We start from the raw sequence: 27,445 nt of genomic DNA, 5'->3' as shown, positions 1-27,445 counted from the left end.
TATTTTTTAATGTTGATCGCTCTCTTTATTAGACTATTGTTGAATATAATGAATAAAAACAATTATTTCCTAACTAGATGTCTACACTAAATTCCGATATTTCTTCTAATTTATGTAAATGTCTGTATGCACATTTCTAGTTATGATTGGTGATCGTAGCAAGAAGGTGGCAACATATATTAATATGAACACTTTCTCGAATATGTTCTAACTTCTAGTAGCAAGAGTATCATATGCTTTCAGCATTCTGAAATTTTGTTATCATTATACATACATACATACACACACACACACACACACACACACACGCATATATATATATATATATATATATATATATATATATATATATATATATATATATATATATATATATATATAAACGACATTGAACATCTATAACTCTCCCGAAAGCATCTTTGATAAATTATCAGATGAAAATTATCACTTACCAAGCCTTTATTTTCGTCGTAAGAGAAAGAGTGCTATTTCAACTTTTGAATTTATAAAGATAACAGAAGTTGAAATGAGAAGAATAATTTGTACACATTATTTGGTTATCTGTGACGTAATCTTTTATTAAACTATAAAATAATATTATTCCACACACACTAGAACTTCCCCAGTTACATGAATTAAATTTTAGACACAATAAACGAAATGAAAAAAATGTGGAGAAACAGATCTAATTCACAGTTGGAATCCATAAAAAGTAAAAGTTCTAAAGTAAACAGAGTATGCAACCCTCACTGTAGGTACTTTCCCAGTTACAAGAATTAAATTACACAATAAACGAAATTTTTTTAAAAAAAGTATGGACTCTTGTTAAAGAGAAAAACATGTCTAATTCACAGTTGGAATCCATATAAAGTAAAAGTTCTAAAGTTAACAGAGTATACAACGCTCACTGTAGGTATCTTTCTAGAAAACTGGAATATATTCAACAAGTTGGTTACAAGGCGTCTGCACTTTGTTTATGAAACCTTATTTAACATTTTAGTTATAAGGTTCAGACTTTATTACCGTTTTTCTATGTCACTGATATTTAATGTTTAAAAGATTCAAAGATTTACTGTATTCTACTTTCAATAACTTCCTTTAATATTTGAGTGTTCGCAGCTAAATATACGTAATTTCATTATATCATATCGCTCTTAACGTAATATACATATTCTAGCAGGGTATTTTTTTCAGCGTATCTTAATTTAATTAATTGTATTAGTATTATAACATTTGGTATTTTACTTCAATAATACAGAGTAGTACCATAGTACACAGACAAACGGAAGGAGGTGATAGTAGACGTGAAATTAAGCAACAAATATCTAATGAATATGAGTCGAATGCTGCACCATTTTCACGTAAGAGGCGTTGAAAAACCGGCGAAGGCGTTGATATAATACTTAATATCTCGTGAACGCGGAAAGATATCGGTGTCAAGTCAAAACATTACCCAGAAAGTTGCACCCGACAAACAAATGGAGAATTCATACAGGCATTTTCCATATGTGAGGATACTCATCACACAGCGACCGCTTTGCTACCATTTGTATGTCATGACTTTCTGTATAATCTTTTGATCCGACAGCAATATATTTTCGCTTCATGAGATATTCAGCACTATACTAGCATCTTTGCCGGTTTCTCAGCGCTTTTTAAGTGTAAACGTTGTCGCTTTCGGACCATGTTAAGTAGATATTTTGCGTTTAATATCATGTTTACTCTCACCTCCATTCGGTTTGTCGGTGTACTATCGTACCACACGTAAGTGAACTTTTCTTATTAGTAATAAAACTGTTAAAAAGGCGTTAGGGACCATATGTTTCACCTTTGTGTCCTTGTGTCTGTCCGGGAGGCAAAAAATTCTTGATGGATCACCACGAATTGTGGTTAGGGTGTAGAGGGTCGGAAGTTAACAATGTATTCGTTGGTGGGGATAACATTTAAACCAGAAGCAGTAGAAATTAACCATTTGCGTTTTAATGTTGATCACTATAGAGCAAAAACGTGAATAGATAGCTGGATTACCCTGGAATCGATTACGCGCTCTAAGAATACAGCTAATCTTAATCCTTTACTCCCTAGTAAAACAGAAATTGATTTTAAAAAATCCACTTCAACTTCTCGTTTCAATACTAATCAACATAGAATAACAACGATAAGAAAGCGAGAAGTGGTTTGTTTGAAATCGATTAAGGTTCCAAAGAGTATATTCAATCTCTAGTCTCTCCCTACTGAAATTGGAAGTGGTGGAAATCTAATTGAAACTTCGGTTTCACTATTGAGAAAATATCAAGCCATGTAAGGAAAACTTTTTCACGTAGTATGCATGTGCTACAGCTGCTTGTTGAATATGTCTGCGTTCACGGACCGCGAAACAATATAGCTTAAATGTAATTCAGCACAAAAGTTGTTGATTTCATAGAGATTGATTAGATTAATATGTCATTTTAATATTTCTCTTTTTTTTTCAAACGCAACGGATGAAAATTGATCACATCCAAAATTCTATAAGTTGTTGGTTTTGGTTTTGGAGAGAGGAAATTTATTTATTACTAGACCTAAAACATCTTACTGGAAATTTCAACGTGATAACTGATCCGTTTACTTGAGAAGTTCGTTGTGTCATTTAGAAGCTTCTGTTTCTTTATATAGGTATCAACGTATAAATTTTATTTTTGAGAAAGGGACTTATAATAGTCTAATAAGATCCATGCAATTTAATTATATTTATATTTTAATACCAGATTTTTTCATTTCTCCCACGGCATTCTCAAGTTCAAACAGAAAGCTGTGATAAATTGACATAAAAACACCATTCAAACAATAGACCTTTGGATTTCGAGACATCATATACACAGTGAAGACGCTTAATGTCAAAAAATAATTTTATACGTTCAGATTCATTTCAAAGTAGAACAGCATAATAAATAATTTATCAAAGAGAAACCCACCTCAGCAAGCCACTGTAATATTCTTTTAGTTTAGATTTAGATGTAGACTTTTGCGTTTAGCGTTCCTTTCAACAGCGAGGCTATATAAGACGTAGATATATAGCTTAATGTGGGATCCGAACAACATGAGCTCCCTCTGGGAAATATACTTTTATTATAAAGGATTATATTTAATAAATAGCCTGCATATATAGGAAAGGTTTCCTAGATTTTAAATTAACTGGTGTGAATCAAAGTTATTTGAATTATCCAGATGTAGATTATCACTGAGTAGTTGGTATTCCTATCAATTGTATTAACAAGTGCATCGAAAATATTTTTAAATTTGATTCCTCTGATTTGTAATATATTTACCTATATAATTAAACACGAAGGTCATCCAGGAAATAAAGATAGCTCAATTATACAAAATCAAAAAGACAATATTTATTGGAAAAAACAAATATGTTACACACCTGAAGTTTCCTTCACTTCTATGCATAATTACCACCCTCATTTAAACATTTCTAATATCTGGTCAAGAACTTCAGAATTCCCATGTTACACTCTTGTGCCGCCAGTTCGTTAAGGCAGGTGATCATTGCATTCTTCAGCTTTCCATCACTTGTAAAACGTTTACTGCCCCGAAAGTTTTTCAGCTTAGGGAAAACGTGAACATCGCTAGGACAAAATCCACCAAAAGAACATCTTTACAATCCCAAAGGATGGTCGTCATGACCTTTCGTGTTGAGACTGTCTGTTGCCGTGGAGGGATGATGCCACTCAAGTGATTGGCGTTTGCTCTCTGGGGAAATGAGACACCCAGGTCTCATCACTAGTCACAATCTGATCAAGAAAGTCGTCACCATAGGTGTGATATTGAGTCAAAAATGTCAATGTTGAGTCTTTTATTTGAATGCAGTGACCATCTGGTGTAATATATACGTATGTGTGAAGTCAAGGATGACAACAAAGTTCTGACGATATATATACACACACACAATGAACATGAAACTCAAAATAGTGATGACTTACCATAATATATTAATTACTTTGATCTCAGGGTTTCGTGGCTTCCGTCTTCTGTTGAGCTTTTGTTTGCTACTAGTTTTCCACCTACAGTTATTGGTACCATCACTTCTATTTGTTCAGCGATAAATTTGAGATAATGAAAACTCAATTGTTTAACTTAGCTACTTTAATAGGCTAAATAGTTCAATGAAAATAATAAAATTTACAAGTGCAAAACAGTTATCATAATAGTGAATATTTGTTTGTGTTATTTATGAAACCAGTTTCTTATAAATTGCGAAATCGTTAATTAACTTTTAAAAATTCACAAGTTTACTGAAAATATCTTATATTGCATCTGACCTAACTCAAGAATGTAAGTTGGCCTTTTTATTTCCTACAAAATTGATTACATTAAATTTACAAAACAAAAGGGATAAAAATATAACTTTACTCACGGTCAGATTATAAATAACTTTAAATTGAGGGTGTGTCATTTGGTCTATAGTTCTTTTGACGCGCACTGCACTCAAAATTCAGGTAATAATATATCACTTCACCTTCTTGCTGACAACTGCCCATTGAACGTCTTCCTTTACTTCCAGCGAGGTAGCTCCACGGTCTCTCTATGTGAAAAGTCCCCGTGTTGCCTCTATTGTCCACTTCACTGGAAAGTCCTCAGAAAGTTCCAAAACTTACTCCAACCACTGAATATGATTACCACAACCGATGTCACGTTTAGAAAACCTTGATTAAAACATTTGACATTATATCAGGTCTTCTGTTGTAAGCTGGAATTGCTACTAACTGTTCTTTATCACTGCCCGCAAAATAGCCTACTCGTGTGGCCTTCTCCATTTCGACCGCCTATCGCCCCACTAAAACTGTATTCCAAAGCTCAGAGCTCTAAGATTTTGACTAACGGGTTGTTACACTCCCTAAATTGAAGTCTGTAATCCGAGGTTCTATGATCTTAACTCAACTGCCTGCCTTTCTGCTGTCCTCTTCCTTTATTATTTTCCACTAATTACGTATTCAGTTTTGTTTCTTCTTTCCTATCCGTCCTTTGCAATCAGTGACCATTTTCTCTTTCTGACACACTCCTTGTCTAACTTTACCAATAACGTTCTCTTCATTTTGTTTCACTACGTTTTATTTGCTGGTTTCTCTCGTTTTCTTGGCCACTCTCTCTTTTTTATTGGTTTCTCTCCTGTTTCTTTCCAAGCACATCCCCTTTTATTTTTTCTATTTTTTTTAAAGTTACCCTCCTTGGCCAGAGACCATCTGCTGGAATTACGCGAACTACAAATTTAGAATGAATAGCCTCAAGTGACAAATGTGAAAGGCTTAAGAAATTATTTTCCAAATATAGATTAGAATATTCATTAATCTTGATTTATCAAATATTATATATTTTGTAACAATTTATATTTTTCAGATGGTAGTTGCTTATTACAATACGAATATTTATATTTCTATCATAATTTTGCGTTGATATAATAATGAAAATAAAAGCGCTACTAAGAACTACTTTTAAAATGATAGAATAACTACTTCTATTAATAATTGTTGTATAAAACTATATTCATTCTAGTGATAATGTTAATAATGCTATTAATACTACTTGTTGGCTAAATATAACGAAATTTACAACATATAAGCCATATATAATGGTGTTCAAGGTATCCCTATAAAAGTATATATTTACTTGAAATGGCTATACAATATTAAAATGATCCTTCTTTTTACAAATTTCATGATATTGTTAACTACTAGTACCAATAATAATAATAATAATAATAATAATAATAATAATAATAATAATAATAATAATAATAATAATAATAATAATAATAATTTATCTCTAAATATTTCTACAGATTACGTACTGCTTTTAACTAAGTCAAGAGTGATCTTCTGCCTAGCAGTGGATTGATAATATTTCTACATATATAATTATACGTATGTGAATAGATCCTATATAGATTGAGAGCGAGAGAGAAAGCCTTTTAAAGAAATAGTGCTCCATTTATTCTTTTTAAATTTGCATGTTAAACATTGCGTTTTTACGTATTACAATACTTTCAGTTAGTTAATTATTTTACTTTAGAAAATTTAAACAAACATGATTTTTCGCTTTGGTGCATCATTCCCTACTCTTTTGCTTGGGTATTTCCGCACCCTCCTTCTCTATGCCCTCTCTGGTTCGTTTTTTTTCTTTCTTTCTTGGCGTTGCTTTTCAAAGACCTTTTCTTTTTTCTCACAGCTGCAAACTCTGACCGCATTGACCATTGTCTCTCGTATTTTATGTTACGAGTCTTAATAAATTTCGATAAACGCCAATGTGCCCTGGGAATATATTCTTAAAATAACCACACACTTGGCTTGGGTTCGTTTTTGTCATCATGCGGTTTGTATGCTTCGCGTATTGATCCAATAATTAGAATTATTTTCTAGCGTCAGGTCATGCTATTCTTGGCCCCTTACGTAGCAGAATTCTGGAATTGTTTTTCTTTCCCGAAGGAAAGTATCGAGTTCTCATAGCGTTGGGTGCTGGTTTTCTACCATGTGTTCAGTTGTTGCTAAATCTCTACACGTCTAATTCTAACAGTGCATTATACAGCTCATTATTTCCGCTTGTCCTTCTACTAAATAATATTATCCTCTCCCGGCAATGTTACCAATTTTATTACATACTCTTAATAAGCAAAGTTTTATTTATACACTAAAATTTTCGTTTGCTTATTTCTCTTATAAATTTGGCAACGTATTGATCATTTTTATTCCTTTTTGTTCATCTCCAGCTAATCTGAAATGTGTCAATGTTAGTTTGTTTTGGGAAGTGTCTCCACATTGGTTTAAAACCGCATTTCCGTCTGCTGTATCTACGGTCATTTTTCCGAAAATGTCTTGGTTACCATCTACGAGTAACACTCTTCCAATAAATTCATGGTTTGTCTAGTATCAATCGATGAACTCTCTACATTAAAATTCCTCGCTGGAGTGGTAAAGACACTACATTCTAAAACTTCAGGAAATAAACTACAAAACTTACAACCTTGGCGACGTGTTTACTCGTGTGTGGCCGAAAATCATGAGGGCTCTCTTCTTTGTTTCCTTTTTGTTTAATAAAAGGAGAAAAAACTTGGATGTATGCGAAATCACACCTTGTTTATGTTTAACTTTAATGAACATAGTCAATCAATATGAACAATTAAGCGTATTACACAGGCTTGAAGACTTAGCGACAGAAGAGTATAACATGGCAATTCTGAAGCTCGTGAACAGATACGACTAATATTTAAATGAAGATGGTGATTATGTAGAGAAGTGAAGGAAGCTTCATGTATGTAACAATTATTTTTTCCAATAAATATTGTGCTTTTCATTTTGTATAACTTAACGGGCATTATTTTCTGGATGACTCTCGTATATATAGAGAGCAATGAGTATTTAAATTTATATTTATTTGAATGTTATTGTATTCATAATGTGCAAACATTATGATAAACGCTATAGTCAGTTTTGTTGCACAGTCAGTGTATCAACTCCAGATACCATATGAGAACGCTCAATTAATCCTACAAAAGTTTGACCTTGCAAGATTGGATCTGTAGCAATCAACCAGCATGATAATAATATTGATTAACTGAAGTTCTTGAAACGAGGCGGAGTCAAAAGAGACATGAGAAAAGGTACATTTATTCTAAAAACAGAAAACTGAAACATTCATTATTTTTCTACATGATCTCCCTGCACTTCAATTCATTTTCCTTAACGTTTCACAAGTTATTTTTATTATTAGTCCGTCGGGTAAAAGGTTTTTCGGTTGCACCTGTAACCAATTTTGCACCGCATCAGACTAACTTGTGATTTACGTTTAAATGTGTTAACTTCTGGTGATGATGAGTATTTCCAAACCATGCTCGCAGCCTTACTTTCCGGTTCGTGATGATGTACCCAAGTTCCTCAGTCGCTGACGTCGAAGGCCTGCCTGAACTTTCCCCGTCTCATAAGTTCTTCCAGTGGCGTCGGAAGTATTTTTCAGCTGGGGGGGCAAACTGCTGTCTTGAAAATAGACACGGGAATGTAACATAGGTAAGATAATGCGAATATATGTTTGTAATGTAACAATAATTTGACTTGATTGGTTAATAATAATAATAATAATAATAATAATAATAATAATAATAATAATAATAATAATAATAATAATAATAATAATATAATGAAGCTGTAAATAGTTTCGTGAGAGTGAAATTTTCATCTATTAGAGGCATCTTAGTTTACATCTTTGGATTAATTAATCCCGTGTCAGTTTTGTGCTGGATTTTGGTCTGGTGCAGAAATTTTCAACCACTGAAATCAAAATTAAAAACATATAAAATTGTAAAATTGGTACTGCTCATAATGACTGTTTGTAAGTACAAATTTTACCATTTTATATACTAGTACATATTTTTAACTGTATTGGACGTGGTCACACGGACACTATTAAAGAATCTTAAAGCTACTTAAATCACTTGGAAATGTAGAAATTAAAATTATATTTTTAAAAATCCAGTTCTGATGTTGCAGTCCACTGTAATATTAGAAATTGCTATTTAGAACTACAAACTTTGTAGCACTCTGTAGTAGAAAGTAACTTGTACATTATAAAATAGGCTACATAATCAAGTAAAAAATAAGAATATTTTTTTTCTACCTACTTGTCTTCGTACCAGAAATTAAAAAAATGGAATTTTCACTAAAGACTTCATAAAATTTATATAGAAAACTCAATTACACTAATTATCCAGAGTTATTTGTATTTTTTACTACACTTATTTCAGTATATCCAGTTTGTTATTACATTAATCTCTCTTCCTAATCTCATTATATTCACTTCACTTCACACTAATAAAGTACGACACAATTAATAAGAAATAATCCAAGTTTATATTGAATTTTAAGTGCTATTTTGTGATTTAAATAATTGGTTATAATACGCATGATCTTTCGCAAATGCTCAAGAAGCTGGTATAGTGAGAACGAAAGTCCCTAGACGAACAACTTGGTCGAGAAGGCTACGAACAGTTGGGGTTTCAGCACTAATAGTTTTTAATATTCTGATGGTCGTCAGCGACTCAGTCGTCATCAAAGTAGGTGGAAACAGCCTGAGCTGAGCTCATAATCTATCCACGTTAAAATCCGACGAGTGAACTCCCAATTCCTGCTTCAAATATTCTCTTGAGAGAGGACCACCAGCCCATATAGCTCCTCAGAAAGTATCTTCTAGAGTTTTATGAGTTGTTTGAGGCCTGGCTGATTGAAACGACGCTGCACTTCATTCAACAAATAGTCAATGATTTCAAAGTTCATTTTTGGAAGATCTGATACAGGTTCTAGAGTAGCTGCTATAGAAGGATTATCACTCTTCTCCAACCTAATTGGTGTTGTCTTTGATCTTGATGAAGTGGACAATTTTAAGTGTAGTCTGTCTGCATTTTCCTTTGTTTCCTTATAAATGTTTTCAAATGCACTGTCCGTTCGTAGGTTTCTCAGAGTGTCCTTTAGATTGAATTGCTGCTGCTCTTTTAGCTCCAGAAGCAGAAGCTTCAGAATTTTGAAGCACTTTCGTCAGTTGTCCGCAAGGTACAAAAACACGTATACTGACTATCAGAAGAAATATCATTCCGAATTTGTTCATTCTTTTCAAATACCCTTTTAGAATTACTTTTTGATCATCATTTGGACCACTTGTACTACTGATGATTCTTTTCCAACGTGATTTGAATTCGTTTGTAGTAGATTGAAATTTGTTTAGAGATTTTCGCCTAAAACACCAGCGAATAGGACAAACAGGCAGCAAAATGTTTAGGATTACTTTCGTCAATAGTTTTACAGGGTTCAAGAACAATGTCGGCATGTGTATATTGTCTATCGTTTTGCAGAATCCAGGTTGATGTTTCAACGTCTTTCACTATGGCCCGCACGTCACACAAAGATTCGCATTTTCGTGCTACTTCCTGCAATGGAAGATCTAATGCATGATTATTGCAATGAATGTATATAGCTTTCGGATGTTAAGTCGAAGTTATCTTCTGCACACCATTCACTCGTCCTGACATGATAGCTGCACCATCATGACACTGTATATTTCCTGCATTCAGGTTAGGTTTCGTTAAAATATCTTTGATCGTGAATTCTGTTTCCGATTTTGTACCACTGGGGTGATCATTTCCATAAATATTTTGTTCGGTTTGATGAATCAGAGTCAATACAGCGCACACAGAGACAACTGTTCTTTCTTTGAAATATCAGTCGTGGAGTCGGCTATGATTGCATAAAATGGAGACTCTTTAACTTCTGCTACCAAGTCTCTCTATATTGCATGTCCCATAATCTTTAAAATTTCATTCTTTCAATCAGCACTAAGCCAGTTATCCTGTCGATTAATCCATTGGTTGAAAACAGGCACATCCATTTTTCTTTCATCCAGGAGTGACATCAAATTACAAGTACTATGCAAATGTTCACTGATTGCTTGACCACTGCGAGCTAAATATCTAACACTACTAGTTATTATAAGCAGTGACTGTCTTTCTTATCCTTGTTTACAAACTTGGTCTGAAAGGAGAGCTGAAATAGAGGTTCTGTTTCTGCACTCATATCTTAACCCTTTCACTACCACTGGGATATGTGTGTCCCACGATACATACTCAGAGAACCCCTGTAATTTACCACATGTTATTGCTATGAATCGATGTTCCACTGGTAAAGAGAAGCCCGCTAATGGTTCACAGAATTCTTATTAATATTATCCAATAGACAGTAGTGGAAGTGAATGTGAACAATGAAAGTGATAATGGAACAAAGAGGAACAATGTACTAGTGATAAAGCAGTGGTTGTATGTACTGTAATTTGTTAAATGATGCCGAAATGTAAAATATTTGTAATCATAAATACGACCCAATTGTTTTTCTGACAATATACGTTTCATAATTGAAAATACAAGATGATCATTCATGAGTTGAGTTGAGTTGAGTTGACTTTGAGTTTTACGTCCCGTTCAGCAGCGAGGCTATATGAGACGTGGACCTACTGATTAACGTGGAATCCGAACCACATGAGCTCCCGCCGGGAATCGAACCCGGGTCTAAGATGATCATTCATGTCAATACCACTGGAACATATAGGTCCAATGTAAAAATATCAGAGGGATACATATTGTCCCACCCTTCCCACATCAAAAAACGAAACGGTGGAAAATATTTTTTATATATATTCATACGTTTGAAAACAACTTAAAATAGCCATATATTAATGTTTCTCACTCCGAAAAAAATGGTAGTGAAAGGATTAAACGAACGGAACGACAATAGAGTTCGCATTTTCATATGCTCTAAATTATTAATCCTACCTTATACATTTTTCCTCCTCACTATAAAACTTACTGCACTCTGTATATTGTTTGTAAGAACATTAACTTTATAGAAAATGTATTTAGGCCCTAAATGTCCTGTTACTCATTTAAACTGTTATATTTTTCAAACTTTAAAATCTCGCTCGACGACTCCTTTCATATTGCAGACTTACGGTTACTTAAACAACAATTTTAAAAGAATTTACAGTGTTTTGAGAATGTACACCAATGGAAATAATGATAATTTTCAATTCTTTTTCCTAATTCTTTTTGTCTAACATGGGGGCAGAGAAAGCGTCCGGTCCCTTGTTTCAAAGAGAAAGATGAATCTGGAATAGAGAATTTTTTTTCACATTATTATAAAAAGCAAAACTTAGTTCATATAATCAGGGTTGTGTGATGTTTTTACAGTCTGAAAGTGAGGGGGCAAAACTAGTATCTTGCCCCCTTTGAAAATTTCAGGAGGGGCAACTGCCCCCCTTGCCCCCCGGTTCCGGCGCCCCTGAGTTCTTCCCTGTTTGAAACGCTCTATCCATCCGTAGATCTTGCTTCGCGATTAACAGTTGTCACCATACTGCGCTTGCATTCGACGAATAATTTCCGCAAACAAAAAGTGAATCACTACCCTCATTACCTCCTTGGTGCAGATCGACAATGGAGCTGCCGTGTTTAACGGTCTGTTACACTCCAGCGACTAACGCGGGATTAATAGTGACACGTTGCATAGAAGTGTTGCAGATGACACTAATTCAGTGCTGGATATTAGCAAAGTTACCAAACCCTAGTGCGAGAAATTGCGAGTCTCTTTACTTTTTGACTTCCGCTGATACATGGACTACTACAATAAACAAACTATGAAAATGAATGGCTGAGTTAAGAAGTAAGTAAAATAATAATATGCTACTATAGATATTACTGTTAGATTGTAGCTGATTTAAGTATTCGATTTCAGCGTCAATTCTTCTCAGAATGTTAAACAAAATTTTAACAGAATCAACTTTCCGTGAAGCACTAAATGACTATCTGAACAACTTTAGCTACGGAAATGCAGAACAAAATGACTTATGGCAATTCCTTGACGATCATGGTCATAAAGATCAGACGCTTCCGCCACAGTACTCCATAGCCACAATCATGGATAGTTGGACTTTACAAGTAGGATATCCAGTTCTCAATGTAGAACGAAATTATGAAGCAGGATCTGCAACGATAACACAGGTACGTATTATCGAAGATTAAATGTTCTATCTAGTCTAAATACCTAGGTATATACTAACAAATCTTTTAGTCTAGATTAGAATTAACAAATTTTAAAATTTATAAGACGAAGGAATATTAAACAAATTATTTTTATGAAGAATTTTCAGCTACCTATATATTTCTTCAGCAAATTGTCTTAGATGTAATACAATCTTGGTAATTTGTACAGTTCGCAGCAAAAACCCTGCAACATGAGCATGTAAGTTTATTGTGAAACGACGGTCTTTTGCTCCAAAGTAAGTGTGCAGAGGAGGACTCCGAGGTTTCTCCTGGCGTGATTCGTGCCACTTAGACGTTATGTTGATTCCCTGCGCTGTTAGGCGTAGTTTCACAATAAACGTACATGCTCATTTTGCAGCTTTTTGCTGCGGACTGTACATGTTATGTGTTTCAAGTTACACAAATATGTTTATAATGATATTCCAGTGGTAGCATTAAAGTTATTACTTCTCTCATATGGCAACTGAATGTATTAGTTAATTATGTAAGTCTCTTTGGATTAACATTTAAAATTATCCTCAGGTGTAGTTACAACTTTAATATTTCAACAGAAATGCTAACAAGGGACATCACCCAATTGTCCGGCGCCGATTTCAATGATTTTTTTTTTCTGATAGAGGACATGTATGCATTATTTGTGATGACAGAAATTTTTGCCATGGTGCATGTTTTCTCTTTTCTTATTTGGTCTAGGAATTAATTCGTGCGGTTGGTACGCACACATTGAAGCTGTAGTACAAACACAAAATACATAAATACCTTAAGAAAAATATTGTCCATCGCTAGCCACCACTTTCGCCCATCTGTCAGGCAATGTACGGATTCCGTGGCGAAAGAAGTCCTCATCCTTGGAAGCGATCCAGTCAGAGACCCATGTTTCGATATCTTCTGAAGAAGTAAACCGCTGTCCAATCAAATCGTTGTTCATGCAATCGAACAAGTAGTAGTCCGAAGGAGCAACGTCTGGTGAATACGGCGGGTGGGGTAAAACTTCCCATCCGACATTTTCTAAATAGGTTTTGACCGATTTTGCGACATGTGGGCGAGCGTTATCATGTTGAACAATAAGTTTATCATGTCTGTTCTCCCATTCTGGTCGTGTTCTGGCCAGAGCTTGCTTCAAACGCATTAATTGTCGTCGATAACGTTCTCCATTCATAGTTTCACCCGGTTGCAGCAGCTCATAGTACACCACACCTTTCATATCATACCATATGCACAGCATAACCTTTGCACAGTGAATATCTCGTTTTGGTTGTGATGGACCTGGTTCACCTGGTTTCACCCAGGCCTTTTTTCGTTTAGGGTTCTCGTAATGGATCCACTTCTCATCACCCGTAATAATTCGATGCAGAAACCCCTTTCTGCTCTGTCGTTGAAGCAGCAATTCGCAAATGGTTTTTCGTCTTTCAACGTCTCTGTCTTTTAATTCCCATAGCTTTCAAGCGTTTGGAGGCTGTTGTTCGATCAACGCCTAATGCTGCTGCAAGTTGTTCCTGCGTTTGACACGAATCCTGCTCGAGCAATGCTGTCAATTCTTCGTCTTGAAATTTTTTTGGCTGTCCAGCTCGCTCTTGGTCTGCCAAGCCGAAATCACCACTTCTAAACCGTGCAAACCACTTCTGACACGTTCGCTCAGCTAGAGCATGGTCACCATACACTTCCACCAAAATACGATGACTTTCAGTCGCACTTTTCTGCATGTTAAAGTAATGCAGCAGGACACCCCGCAAAAACACTTTATCAGGCACAAATTGCGCCATGTTCACTTAACTACAAACTGGTGTTGTTGACGCTTTAATCCACTGCCCTATACTACGAACGATACGCGATGACAGGGGTTTGCAACACATGTGTGGATACACGGAACTGTGGGACGCTCCGTTCGTTGCGCCATCTCTTGTCCACCCGCACGAATTAATTCCTAGACCAAATATGATTTTTAAAAGTTGTGATGTGATTATTAGAGATTACTGCAGAAGTCCCTTACTAACCTTTGTAAACGGAACGTTAATGAAAAAACAACCATGTAAATACATATAAGACCCAGGGGGAAGTCGTATGGTAGGTATGGCATTCACGGCAGCCATCTTGAAATCCGCCAGTTTGAAATAAGGCCATTTTTTAAAAATGGAAATAAAGTAATATGATACATAATTTCGGGCTAGAATTTAATCAGGAAGACAATGGTGAGGTTAGTTTTAAGATATGCCCATTTGGGGAAAAGTTACACGCATATTAATTGTTTATACTTACTATGTGCTTAAGTCTCTTACCTCCGCTTCTAACCCGCGTATTAATGATAATAAGTGGATAAAAGCTTCGGTAATACATATTATGCTTAGAGGGAAGTGATACGGTAAGGGTAACCTTGACGGCAGCCATCTTAAAATCCGCCATTTTGAATTAAAGTGAAGTTTTGAAAAATGAAAACCATTGCATGTGACACCACATTTTAATAGCAAATTTTCTCCAAAAGCCAAAAAGACTTTTTAAAATTAACAATGAAAAATACACGTATAAATAATTACATTAGAATATAGTTAAAAGCTGAGACACTGTTTTATAGTCTAAAAGCATGTTATGGTGTTTTATTGATGATATACTTTAGATAAATCACTCCATTAATAATGTAAGATGATGTAGGTACACAGAAGGAACCGACGCAGTGCAAGAAGGAACAGGTAACAAAGTAGAAATACAAGTATCATAGCTAAACGAAGTTTACGCACTAAACGACGTGACAAACATCTTGGCATTTGAAGGCGGCGCTCCAAGTTCCCTTTAAATGCTGCTAGCAAATTAGAGGCCTGCGGTATTGCCACTTTCATTTTGTACACATTCACTTGAGCCTATTCCTGCCACCTGATCGCGCTGAAGTTCGTCTGCTTAGCCAAGTCATAGCCACACCCCTATACTACGTGGCAACGTCGCCTCAGAGCCTGCGTTTTATTCGTTTAGCTGAAATGCTAAGATGCTTATCACAGGCTTTAAAATCCGTTGTTCAAAACAACAGGAGCATAGAATAGATCTGACAAATCTTTCACTGTTTTTTTGTTCCCTCTCTCATTCTATCCTTTGTGATCGCATAGTATTCAGAATTTTTTTTTTCGAATGCCTGATATTCTTGAACAGCGATTAAGAATAGAATATTAAAGTCATGATACAATCACTTTATCATTAGAGTCATGAGTCGATTAAATAAGTGAACACATAAATGAAACAAAAGTAGGCGTACTTATACGCCTTGAAGCAGAAGGTATACCCTAATGGCTAAGATTAAACTGAGAATCTAAGGCGTATACCCTTGCATACCCTCGACTACAGCTCTGCATGTATATTAGGGCTACTACGTCCCTTTTTGACCAGGACATCCCATAGTTGAGAGCTCTTGTCCTGGTGTCCCGTTGGTTTACATTTTGTCCCAGTTTTCAATCGTGTAATCTTTTCACACATTTTCTGTACTCTATCCTTATTTCAATATTCTAAATATTATTTTTGTAATCTATTACATATTTTACACATCAAAGGAAAAAATGATAATAACTTTCATTTGAGAATAGCAACCTGGAATGTACGACCTTTATGACGTGCGGGTCAACTTGAAAATTTAAAAGTGGAAATAAATACATGTAAATAAATATAGTGGGTTCGAGTGAAGTGCGATAGTCAGAAAAAAGTGAAATAATGTCGAGAAATTACATAATATCCAATTCTGGTGGCGTTAAGGCCAAGAGTGGTATCGCGATAGCAATGAGAAATGAAATAGCAAAACGCGTAACCAAAGTGGAATGCTGTAGTCACCACTTGATGTTTGTAAAGTTCAGTGCAAAATCAAAGGATATCGTTATAATACAAATGTATATGCCAATAACCGACCATGATGACAATGAAGCAGAGAAATATATGATAAAATTAATGACATATTGCCTCAGAAGAAATAGAGAAAATCAACGCCATAGTAATGGGAGACTCCAACAGGTCGTGGGAGAAGGAGCTGTGAGTAAGGAGACGGGATCATTTGGACTAGGTAGAAGCAACGCACGGCGCCAGATGCATATTGACTTTTGTATGCAATTTGATACGATGGTGACGAATATGAAGTTGAAGAAAGGGAAAAAGACAAGTTGTCCTCGTGGAAAAGTTCAAGAGAAAGAAACCCTACCAAAGTGATTACATTCATATCAAACAACTACATTCATGTTTCAGGAGTATTGTACGGGACACTATGTAAAGCATATATATATATATATCTTTTGACCTAAAATCTGGTATGTATGGAGCTTGTTCAGTGAGATATTTTCTGGATTTATCGCTAGTTTAGTCAGCTTGTAACGACAATATTATAGCCATGGAATGTCCAACTTGTGTCGAGTTCCACAACGCTTAGAGTTCTTAACACATTTCAGATTCTGTCGAGAATCGAATTCAATACGCATATTTCAAGATGAAGTGTCCCTATCTATTCAGGAACCTTGTTTTTCAGCATATAAGGACAAATATTTTTGGTAACTTCCAATACCTTGCACTTCATTGCAGTGTATTTTAGTATAAACCATTGCCTAATTTATTACAGAATTGTTCATAATGTTATGGCCTATCCTTAGCTAACTGCATCCAGTTTCTACTTTGTATTCCAATCTCTGCGAGATCCATCTTAATATTGTCCTCCCATCTGCGCCTAGGTCTTTCTAATGGTCGTTTTCCGATTGGTCTTCCAGTCAAGACTTTGAAAGCGTTTCTACTTTCTTCCATTCTAGCTACATGACCCGCCCACCTAAGCCTCCTAGACTTGACGACCCTAACAATGTTGGGTAAACCATATAAATTATGTAGTTCCTCGTTATGAAGTTTCCGCCATTCCCCATTCCCGTTCCCCTTGGGTCCGAATATTCGTCTCAGGATCTTGTTCTCAAATACTTTCAGTCTATGTTCTTCCCTCAGAGTAAGTGACCATGTTTCGCAGCCATACAGAACAACAGGCATGATTATCGTTTTGTATATTTTAAGCTTCAAATTCCTCGGCAGAATTTGCGACGACAAGAGCTTTTGAGTTAGTTAGTTAGTTATCTGCAATATTTTCAAGCATAAATGTATTATTTTTTCTATTTATTTGTGTAACGAAATGCAATTGCGTAGTGACATTTTCAACTATGCACAATGTTTTGTTTAGAACTAAAAGTGAGTATTTTATTTCTAAAGAAAAAATAATATTAGTTATATTTAGTTTCAGAGATGTAGATTATGGAAGTCAATATGCTAACCACACACAAAATAATTGAAATCCATCTCGTTGACCATAGTCTTTTATGGACTATAACTGAATAACCCAGTTTACTTTTCGCTTGTAAACTTATTCATATATTTTTTTTATTAATAGAAATATCTAGAAGTCTTTATGCTTTTAAACTCCTACTTGATCCTCATCACTCGACAAATAGTAATAAAAAACAAAGAATAACAGAATGTCAAATCATGCCTAAGATTGTAATCATATTTTTCTTTTCGTTGTTATCCTACCTGATCAATAAAAAACGCAGCAAAAACGCGCAATTGTGAAGGTAGGAGTCCTGTACAGAGCCAATGACTCACGGATAATATAAAGCAAAATTCATGTAGTCTGAAATTTGTGGTAAAGGGCGTAATTTTCAAGCTGTGGAAAAACGTAGTTTTATTTTCTTTTGTTTATTTATATTTTTATAGTGTCTTGTGTGAACTGCAAAGAGAAAAATTTATTGATTTTGATAGGGATATGCCCTGTAAAACCTTTAAAATACATAATTAAGTCGCGAGATGGTAGAAAGGTGCGCGTACTGATTTCATTCTCATAGTAAGAAGCAAAAGACACTGTCCTGTAAAAAATGCATTTTCCTTTTGACACAAATAGTACTGAACAAATAAATAATTTTCCTTTTATAGGTAATTTTAAGACACATATATTCGTTACATTAAAAATAAATATAATATAGTGTTTATTAGAAGTAATTTTACTAGTATTTGTTCTTTCCATTTTTCAGTCGTATTTGAATGTATATGCAGTAACTTAAACAGTATAACTACTTGCGTCATAATAAAATTGCAAAGACATACATTCTTTGTTCCTGTTGTGAAACAGGAACACCAACAAAACTTTTCAAAAGCTAAACGTACTACACGCTACTATATTCGTTTACTGTAATCCTAAAAGCTCCATTTTTGAAGTCCCCTAAATGTAGTATCTCATTAGGTTTCATTTTCGAAGTCCATTTTATTTATTGGCAGAAAAGATTCTACATATCTGAGGATCTAAATAAACAGGACGATAAATCAATGTGGTGGATTCCGTTGACTTACACAGATCAGGAAAATCCAAATTTCAATACAACTGAAGTTAAAGTTTGGATAGAAGGCAATCGCAGTATAACGATTGAGAATCTCCCAGATAACAACAGCTGGATTATATTCAATATTCAAGCAATAGGTAGGTAAGAAAAAAGTATGTAAATTATAATTCGATAGCTTATTATGTTTATAACCATCATTAAACAAAATTAATGAAAGCCATATTTTTTCACTTAGCTCTGAACTTGCTTGAAATTTAAGTGTGTCCGTAAAAAAAGCTTGTCCTAGGATTATATTCCTATTATATCGTTCGTCCGATTAAAAAATTGCATAAATGCAGTACTTTGGTGTAATCAGAACCATATTTTACACCACTGGGTCTTAGAAAAATTGCTTGCTGATTTTGTTCATTGACTTGTTACTCTCTTCATGTTTTCTAAGTTACAATCCTGGTTTGTTAAAGAAAACCTCTGACACTAATCATACGTTTTCTTGTCTTCAACTTTGCATTTTCATTATATTTAACAATGTCATATTGATTTGCTAAGTCACTTGAGTGCTCATTCTTGTGTAACTATGTCATATTCATGTTGTTAATTCACTTGAGTGCCAATTCTTGTGTATCTATGTCATATTGATGTTGCTAATTCACTTCAGTGCCAATTCTTGTGTAACTATGTCATATTGATGTTGCTAATTCACTTGAATGCCAATTTTTGTGTAACTATGTCATATTGATGTTGCTAATTCACTTGAGTGCCATTTCTTGTGTAACTATGTCATATTGATGTTGCTAATTCAGGTGAGTGCCAATTCTTGTGTAACTATGTCATATTGATGTTGCTAATTCACTTGAGTGCCAATTCTTGTGTAACTATGTCATATTGATGTTGTTAATTCACTTCAGTGCCAATTCTTGTGTAACTATGTCATATTGATGTTGCTAATTCACTTGAGTACCAATTCTTGTGCAATCGAATGTCTTTAATGATAGTTGGATGGAGACAGTTTTGAGACTATTCATGATGCCCTCATTTACATTAAAAAAATATTTATATTACTGAATTCTGAGATATTGTAAACTCTTTTCGGTAACAAATTTAACATGACTAATAAGGTAGTATATCACTTAATGGACACTCAAATAATCGATTCGTTGAATTATGGTAACCACTTTGGGAATGCCTACTGTAAGGTTTTGTTTTTGAAGTTCTGTAAAATGAGAGGTAGATCTGACATTTGTAATAACCTAACATTATCATAAAATTCAGTGTATGAAAACGACTCGATTTCACTTGTTCAATCATACACTGGGTGGGTTAATTTCTATGAAAGAACATTTCCGAATTCGTGAACCAGGAACAGTTAGTGATTACCTGTTGCTTTGTGGTCTTATTTGCACTGATAAACTCGGAATATGAAACCTAAACCTTCACGATTTTTTAACGTGATACAATATCACATACAACATTATACCAAACGATGAACAGAGCACTTTATTCCTTAGCAAATTAAAATTACACAAACTTGACTGTGTGAAGCGCTAAATTCCACTATGTCTTGTAGCTCCTTGAAGACCTCTTTATTGATAGTTTGAGCACATGGAACAAATTCGTGATGTACGATCTCGAACATGTTAAGAAAAACACAATCAGCACCACTTTCACCAGGGATTGGAGTTGACTGACATTTTTTGAATCACGAAGATCCAAGTGACTTCCATTTGGACGACCTTACCGTGGATTCGTGGTTGTATCTGTAAACCCATGATTCATCCTCTGTGATGATACTAGCCAGGAAAGTCGGACCGTTCGCTCCTATTTCCTATAATTTTCCTGCTTATGGTGATATAATTTCTGTGTAAGAGTCCTTAGCTTGAAATTTACCGATACAAGCCTCATCCCTAGTTCTTCATATAAGATTTGGTGATTTCGGCCGATGAAATGGTTTTACTCCCCACAATTTCACAAACAGTCAGTCGAAGATTAAATCTCACAAGTGAAGAATCCGAGCTATTTTCTCCTCATTCCCACTCACGGACAGCGAGCAAAACTGGGATCGTCCTCTACGGATATTCTTCCAGCTTGAAAACGCTCAACCCCCTGATAAATCGTCGCACGACTCATTCATGGATCACCGAATGCAACTTGCAATATTTCGTACCTCTCTGTAGCCGTTTTTCCTAGTTCCAAAATTAATATAGTAATTAATATAATACCCATTTGATAGACCGATATGAATCTCAAAACACACCATAGAGAATCATGCATCTCTCAAAACTGTCTGGGCTCAGATAAGCATAACGCCGTGAAATCATGAGGTGTTGCCAGATGGATATTTCGAACTAGGCCTAATAGTTTTTGAAAGGAAAAGCGATTTAGGAATTAAATGATATTGCATACGTAGAACTAGTTTATTTCTTAAATTAAGTTTATACACCACGCTTCACATCATAAGACAATATGGAAATAGAAGGCCAATATTGAATATTTACACAAAGTTATAATTTCTGAATTTTCAGTAACAATTAATTCCAAAGAATACGGTTTGTTTGTAATCTCTGTAGCTTCAAAAAGCAAGAATTGTAATGGAATAGATATATTTGTACAGCAGATAAGTGTCAAACTATCTTACCAAGGATCAACAGGGACTTCTTTTATGCTTTCGATTTTCTATCACAGTCCAGGAAATAAGTTCAATTCCCATGGAAATGATTATGGCTCAAATATTTTTATTTAGTCTCACTACATCAATACACTTACATGTTATTTGAGCAATATTGTCTTTTACTCTACATAAATCTTTAATTTAACACCATGCGGTTTGTCCTGGAAAATTAGTAGAGGTAATCAATAAAAACAACATCAAGAAACACTGACACGCTATTGCTTACCACAAACTCGTAATTCCTGGCTAGTTGTGAAACGAAGTAGGGATCTAGCATCCGGTAATGTATTTTTAAAGAACACATAATGAGTTAATTGATATTCAATACTTAAATGAAGAACATGAAAACATTTTAAAGTCAAGGGTAATTAATAATTATTTTACGAATCATCATGATGTAGGTAACTCTTTTCCAATATTCTGGTGGCTTTCACTCATCCATTGCAGTTCTCTTCGACTTCATAGCTGCATCTGAAACCAATGAGAAATACGGAAGGTACAGGTAAATACGTCATGTTAAGGGTGTTGGATTGTTTAAGGCCTTGATTTTCATGAAACAAAAAACAACACATGTGCGTTGCAGAGTAGACTTCTCCGCGTATAGAAAAAATGTGGCAATGATGCCACTTACTTCTGTTTTGTATCAAAGGTAACAGAAAAAAGTGTTACAAGTTGTCGTATTTACTAACACGTGCAGGTAATTACACCAAGTCTAGAATATTACTAGAAACTTGTAATAAATCTTGCAAGTGCTTACATCGTCTGTATTAAACGAAGTCAAATATTACTACACAACATGTCTGAAGCAAAAAAATAGAGTAGCCAAAGTGCAAGATGAAGATAAAAAGAAAATGTAAAAACAATAATCTCTAAAGTTGAAATGAAGTTCCAAACCGAAAAGTTTGTCCATAAGAAGATAAAAACCAGTGTCACTGTACTGTGACTCAAAAGAAAAAAAAACTACTCCGATATCAAATGGAACATGTAAGAAATATGGAAACATCTTTGACTTCTGCAGTCAGTCCTGCACAAGCCCTGACGTATTTTGCTGTACCGTACTTGGTATTGATTTAGTAGCCATGGAATCTCAAATATTAAAATTACATTTACAAAACGAAGTATTCCTAGATTGACACGAAATAAGGCATACATTGCTGTAAAAAGCAAAAATAATAATAGGCAATGTTCTGAGTTAGTATTATATTAAATAACCGACTCTTACGTCTACTGAAATAATATCTTTTCACGGAACCTTCCCGAAGCAAACAACGCTGCACGGCGTGCGGTCTCAGCGCTGTCACCCGGAGTATTCGTCATATCGGACGTGTCCAAGTCCGTGGCACATATTGGTTACGCATTCTAGCGAACTTCTACGGGAACGTCCCACTACTGAACACTTGGCGTATTTAGCTGGACTGGCGTATATATCTGCAGTTACCTTGTGTGTGAGAACGTTGGCAATACCTTCTAACAACTCATATCTACATACAATAAAACCAACTGTCAATTTTACACCGAACATCCTGTATGCTTTGAAAGACTTATTAGTGGTGGGATATTTGAGTGTCAATTCAGAAACTTCTGAAAAGATTCTATTAAAAAGTTAATTTTAAATTTGATTTGACCTAAATGAAACAGAAAATAACAGAAGCGTAATTAATAACACTTGATTTATTCGTTTCTTTGTGTTAACAGGTTTCTACAAAGTAAACTATGATAAACACAACTGGGCTCTTATAGTCAAACTCTTTAACTCTGATAATTTTAAGGTAGTGAGTGTGATGAACCGAGCCTTGATAGTGGAAGATGCATTAGCGTTGGCAAGAGCTGGAATGTTGAAATATGATTTAGTGTTTGAAATTCTCCAGTATTTGGTCAACGAAAGAGATTATTTACCATGGTGTGCTGCTCTGATAGGAATGGGATATATTGAAAATATGTTACTTAGAACCAAAGAATACGAAAGTTTGAAGGTGAGGATACCAATTTCACTTTCATTTTTATATTTAAAAATATACGAACAAGTTTTCTCTCTTAATTATGTATATATACAGGGGTTGGACAAAAAATCTAAAACGTTTGCAAAAGTCTGAAAAATCATACCTAGTATGTTGTGGGGCCTCCTTTTGCGTCCAAAACAGCTTGGATCTGATGTGGAATGGACGTATACAGCTCCTGAATCGTGGTGTGTGGAATTATGTACCATTGTTCCTCCAAAACATTCTCCAGTTTCTTAAGGGATGCTGGTGAAGGGTAATGAGACCGAACACGCCTTTCTAACTCAGACCACAATGGCTCAATGATGTTCAGATCTGGTGATTGTGGGACCCAGGGGAGGTGTGATAGCTCTTGGTCATGCTCCTGAAACCATGATTTCACTGTTTTTGCAGCGTGACAGGGTACCAAACCATTTTGGTAAATGCCACCACCATCAGGGAACAATATTTGGGCCATGGGTAGAACCTGGTCCCCCAGAATGGCATCATACGCCTTAGCATTCATCATTCCATGCAGGGCTATGATGGGACCTGCAGAAAACCACGATATCACTGCCCATACTGTAGCAGAACCACCTCCATGCTTTACAGTTGGGAGCAGACAGTCTGTATCATAGGCCTGCGATGGTGTTCTCCATACGTAAACACGACCGGTTGTTCGAAATAAGGTGAAGGTCGATTCATCGGACCACATTACGTATTTTCACTGCTCATGAGCCCACGCCTTGTGGTCCTTGCACCACTGGATACGCCTCTTCGCATTTACTGCTATGACCAGGGGTTTGGCGATAGCGGCTCGGCCATGAATTTTCATTTTATGAAGTTTCCGTCGCACTGTTTTCAATGAAACCGGGTTATGTAGGCCGGAATTGAGTTCAGACCTAGTTTTCATTGCAGTGGTCTTATTTTTAGCTGCTACAATCCGTTTTAATGCCCCCGGTCCCTATCTGACAGGATTGTCTTTCGAGCACTGTTGTGCTTTGCAGACGTCGTTTGCCCATAAATTGTGTATGCCCTTGTGACATTGGATACAGTGTCTTTCAATACCTCCACAATGTTCGCCACTGTTGCCACTGAAGTTCCAACCAAACTGGCACCAACGATCATGCCCCTCTTTTTCAGGTCGCCCATTTTACCGCACCACTTTCACACCATGACACTCACAGGTGAATTGGTTATTGCTGACGGAAGAGGAAGTTCCACATGACACATTGAAAACAAAAAACGATCGGCAACCGCAACACGTGTTGTACAGTGGAAGGCCAAACTTACAGCCCTTTCTCATTTGGCGGCGGCGAATTGCCACGCAGGGTAGAAAGACATTGCAAGCAATGGAGCTTTTCATATATGCGCGGCGGTCGCCGCAAATTTTCACGGCGATGAAAAACAGCCGCCTCTCCCTGCTAGAAAGCGGCGCGGCAGATGCCGCGTGTAGCGAAGCGAGACATTGCAAGCAATTGAGCTCTTTACATATAGGCGGCGAATTACTGCTTGGGTGTTGGGGGAGGTAGCAAGTGTTGCCAGGAAAGAGTAGAGAGTGGTTGCGGTAATATGGATGTGTGTGTGTTTTACGTATATATATATATATATATATATATATATATATATATATATATATATATATATATATGTGTGTGTGTGTGTGTGTGTGTGTGTGTGGTATGTGTTTGTGTATGTGGTTATGTTCTAGCTTTCAACCTAACCTGGAGTGCTTTCAACCAAACTTGTTACATACAATATATGGGAAAAGATAATATGTAAAAATAATCGAAAACGACCGATACCGGTACTACCGAAGTGTCGAATTCATAGGTCGTTGATTAAAGAGAGTCCAAATCAATACATTTTTTAAAAATAATTTAATAGAAGATTGGGATATACGTATGTGCGGGCAGCGCCGGGCAAATGAGCCTGTAATTCTATATATTTCTTGTGCTCCAAAATTGAAATATATACTATCAAATATTTCAACAATATTGCATCTTTTATAGTCTTTTGTTATATATTGATGTACTATTTTGCTATATATATTTTGTTACATAAAAATTCGTTATCCGAATTTTAGTAATAATACTGTACCTTAGCATCATTTTGATTATGTGATATTTGATAAATATACCGTATTTTATATATTTTATAACTTTTAACACTTCTATGGGTGTAATTCCTTGAATAGTCACTTGAATTCAATTATGAACTTTATACTTCTTTTACTGATGGTATATTTGTATTTTCTCTTTCATTTCTTGCTGACGTTTTTGAAATATTAAATAATATTCATCACAAACTCCAAGGTAGAAACACGAACATACTATGTCACGAAAAGGGATTTTATGGGGGATAAAATCACTATGAAAACGCCATCTGAATACTTCTACGCCCAACTTTTCATCTTTTCCTCGGTTAAATAAACTTTTGACAATAAAACATATGATTTAACCGTTTGGAGAGACAATATAACTCACACCTAGACTCAGTGTATGATTAATTCAAGCGATATTTTCCTGTTTTATGTAAAGAAGACTTGTAGCGCAAATTAACAAGAACACCTTTCACCATTCATATGGATTTACAGTACTTCCAATCCAAATGAAATTTAGGAGGAACGAATTGAATTGAAGTGCGATTCAGGTGCCAAAAAACTGTATCAGTCAACGTCTTTGGAAGAATTGTAGATTTTGTTTCCTGTCTGCTTACCCAAGAGTAACAAAACAAAACTTAAAAGTTCTTGTTCATTTCTCGACAACTTACCTCCGTGAATCAGGATTTAAGCTGTTGACCACAATAAAAACAAAATATCGCAACCATTGAAAAGTGGAAAATAATATCAGATATGCTTTGTTGAACTTAACACCGAATAATAAGAAACTTATGAAGGAAAAGTAATATCAACCATTACACTGAGCTTTTCCTTTGCCCTTACTTGATAAGTTTCTGAACTCCATCTTACACATTGAAATAGCATTTTGTACTCATTTTTTTAATATAAATTTGTAAAAAAAAAATGCATAATTAGACATAAACCGTCTTATGCAGAGTCGTTTTGACGCATGATTAGGGTCATACTAAACGCCTGACTACTGCAGGAAACATATGTTAGTCGAACTCTTTAGTATGGCACTAATCACGTTACAAAACGACTCTGCATAAGGCCCATTGAGTTTTTAATAAAGCAGAAGTTTTGAATAGGAATAGAAAAGACAAAATGTCGAAGATGTAGCGTTTTGAAGTTTGCTAAAGCTAAAGTGTAAATGCTTATTACAAGTTGTGTTTTATTCATAATTTCACATTTTATTTCTGTCATAGTTTGCACCTTGCTCGCTCTTCACAAACACCTGCTCTTGAAGATGAGTTTTCTTCTAACAAAGTTTTCCGAAAATCCCTATTATAATTATGTTCATTTCGTAAATAAATGTTCCCGTAATAACTGCAGCATGATATGATTCAACTTAAGAAGTGATAGCGAAAACGTTTAGGAGTGACCCATACCATTTTTAATTGAAGCATTATTTCAGCACTGTAATGAATAAAGCTTGTACAAAAAATTCTATCTAAGCACTGCAGTCATAATTCACGAGCATACAAAATTGTTAATAGTGACCTTTCCGAATCTTTCTACACGAAAATCTCGTATCGTACTTTTGTTTCTTTCTGTGTCAGGAAGAACGTGGAGTTATGGAGACCATTTCTGTGAGCTCCAAAATAATGTTGATAATAATTACTAGAAGTAACATGATAATTATTGAGTAACTTTAATATTTAATAGTATTTACCCTCTGAATGTTTATCTATTAACTCTACGGATAAGTAGAGCTTCCTCGTGTCTATACAGTTAGTGTTGGCGTCATCC

General features: G+C 35.2%; 1 protein-coding gene across 1 annotated transcript in view; it reads left to right on the top strand.

The window, feature by feature from the left end:
- Positions 1-27,445, top strand: part of LOC145678582 (aminopeptidase N-like) — a 94,332-nt gene that overhangs the window by 12,625 nt on the left and 54,262 nt on the right. The window contains exons 6-8 of the mRNA XM_081748898.1: positions 12,303-12,568; positions 18,872-19,070; positions 23,294-23,571. Of these exons, the coding sequence (XP_081605024.1) occupies positions 12,303-12,568; positions 18,872-19,070; positions 23,294-23,571 (743 nt within the window). The remainder of the gene's footprint in view (positions 1-12,302; positions 12,569-18,871; positions 19,071-23,293; positions 23,572-27,445) is intronic.

This window comes from Thermobia domestica, chromosome 2, assembly GCF_964235325.1.
Source record: "Thermobia domestica chromosome 2, izTheDome1.hap1.1, whole genome shotgun sequence".
Classification (NCBI taxonomy): domain Eukaryota; kingdom Metazoa; phylum Arthropoda; class Insecta; order Zygentoma; family Lepismatidae; genus Thermobia; species Thermobia domestica.
This window is presented reverse-complemented; position numbering and strand designations above follow the sequence as displayed.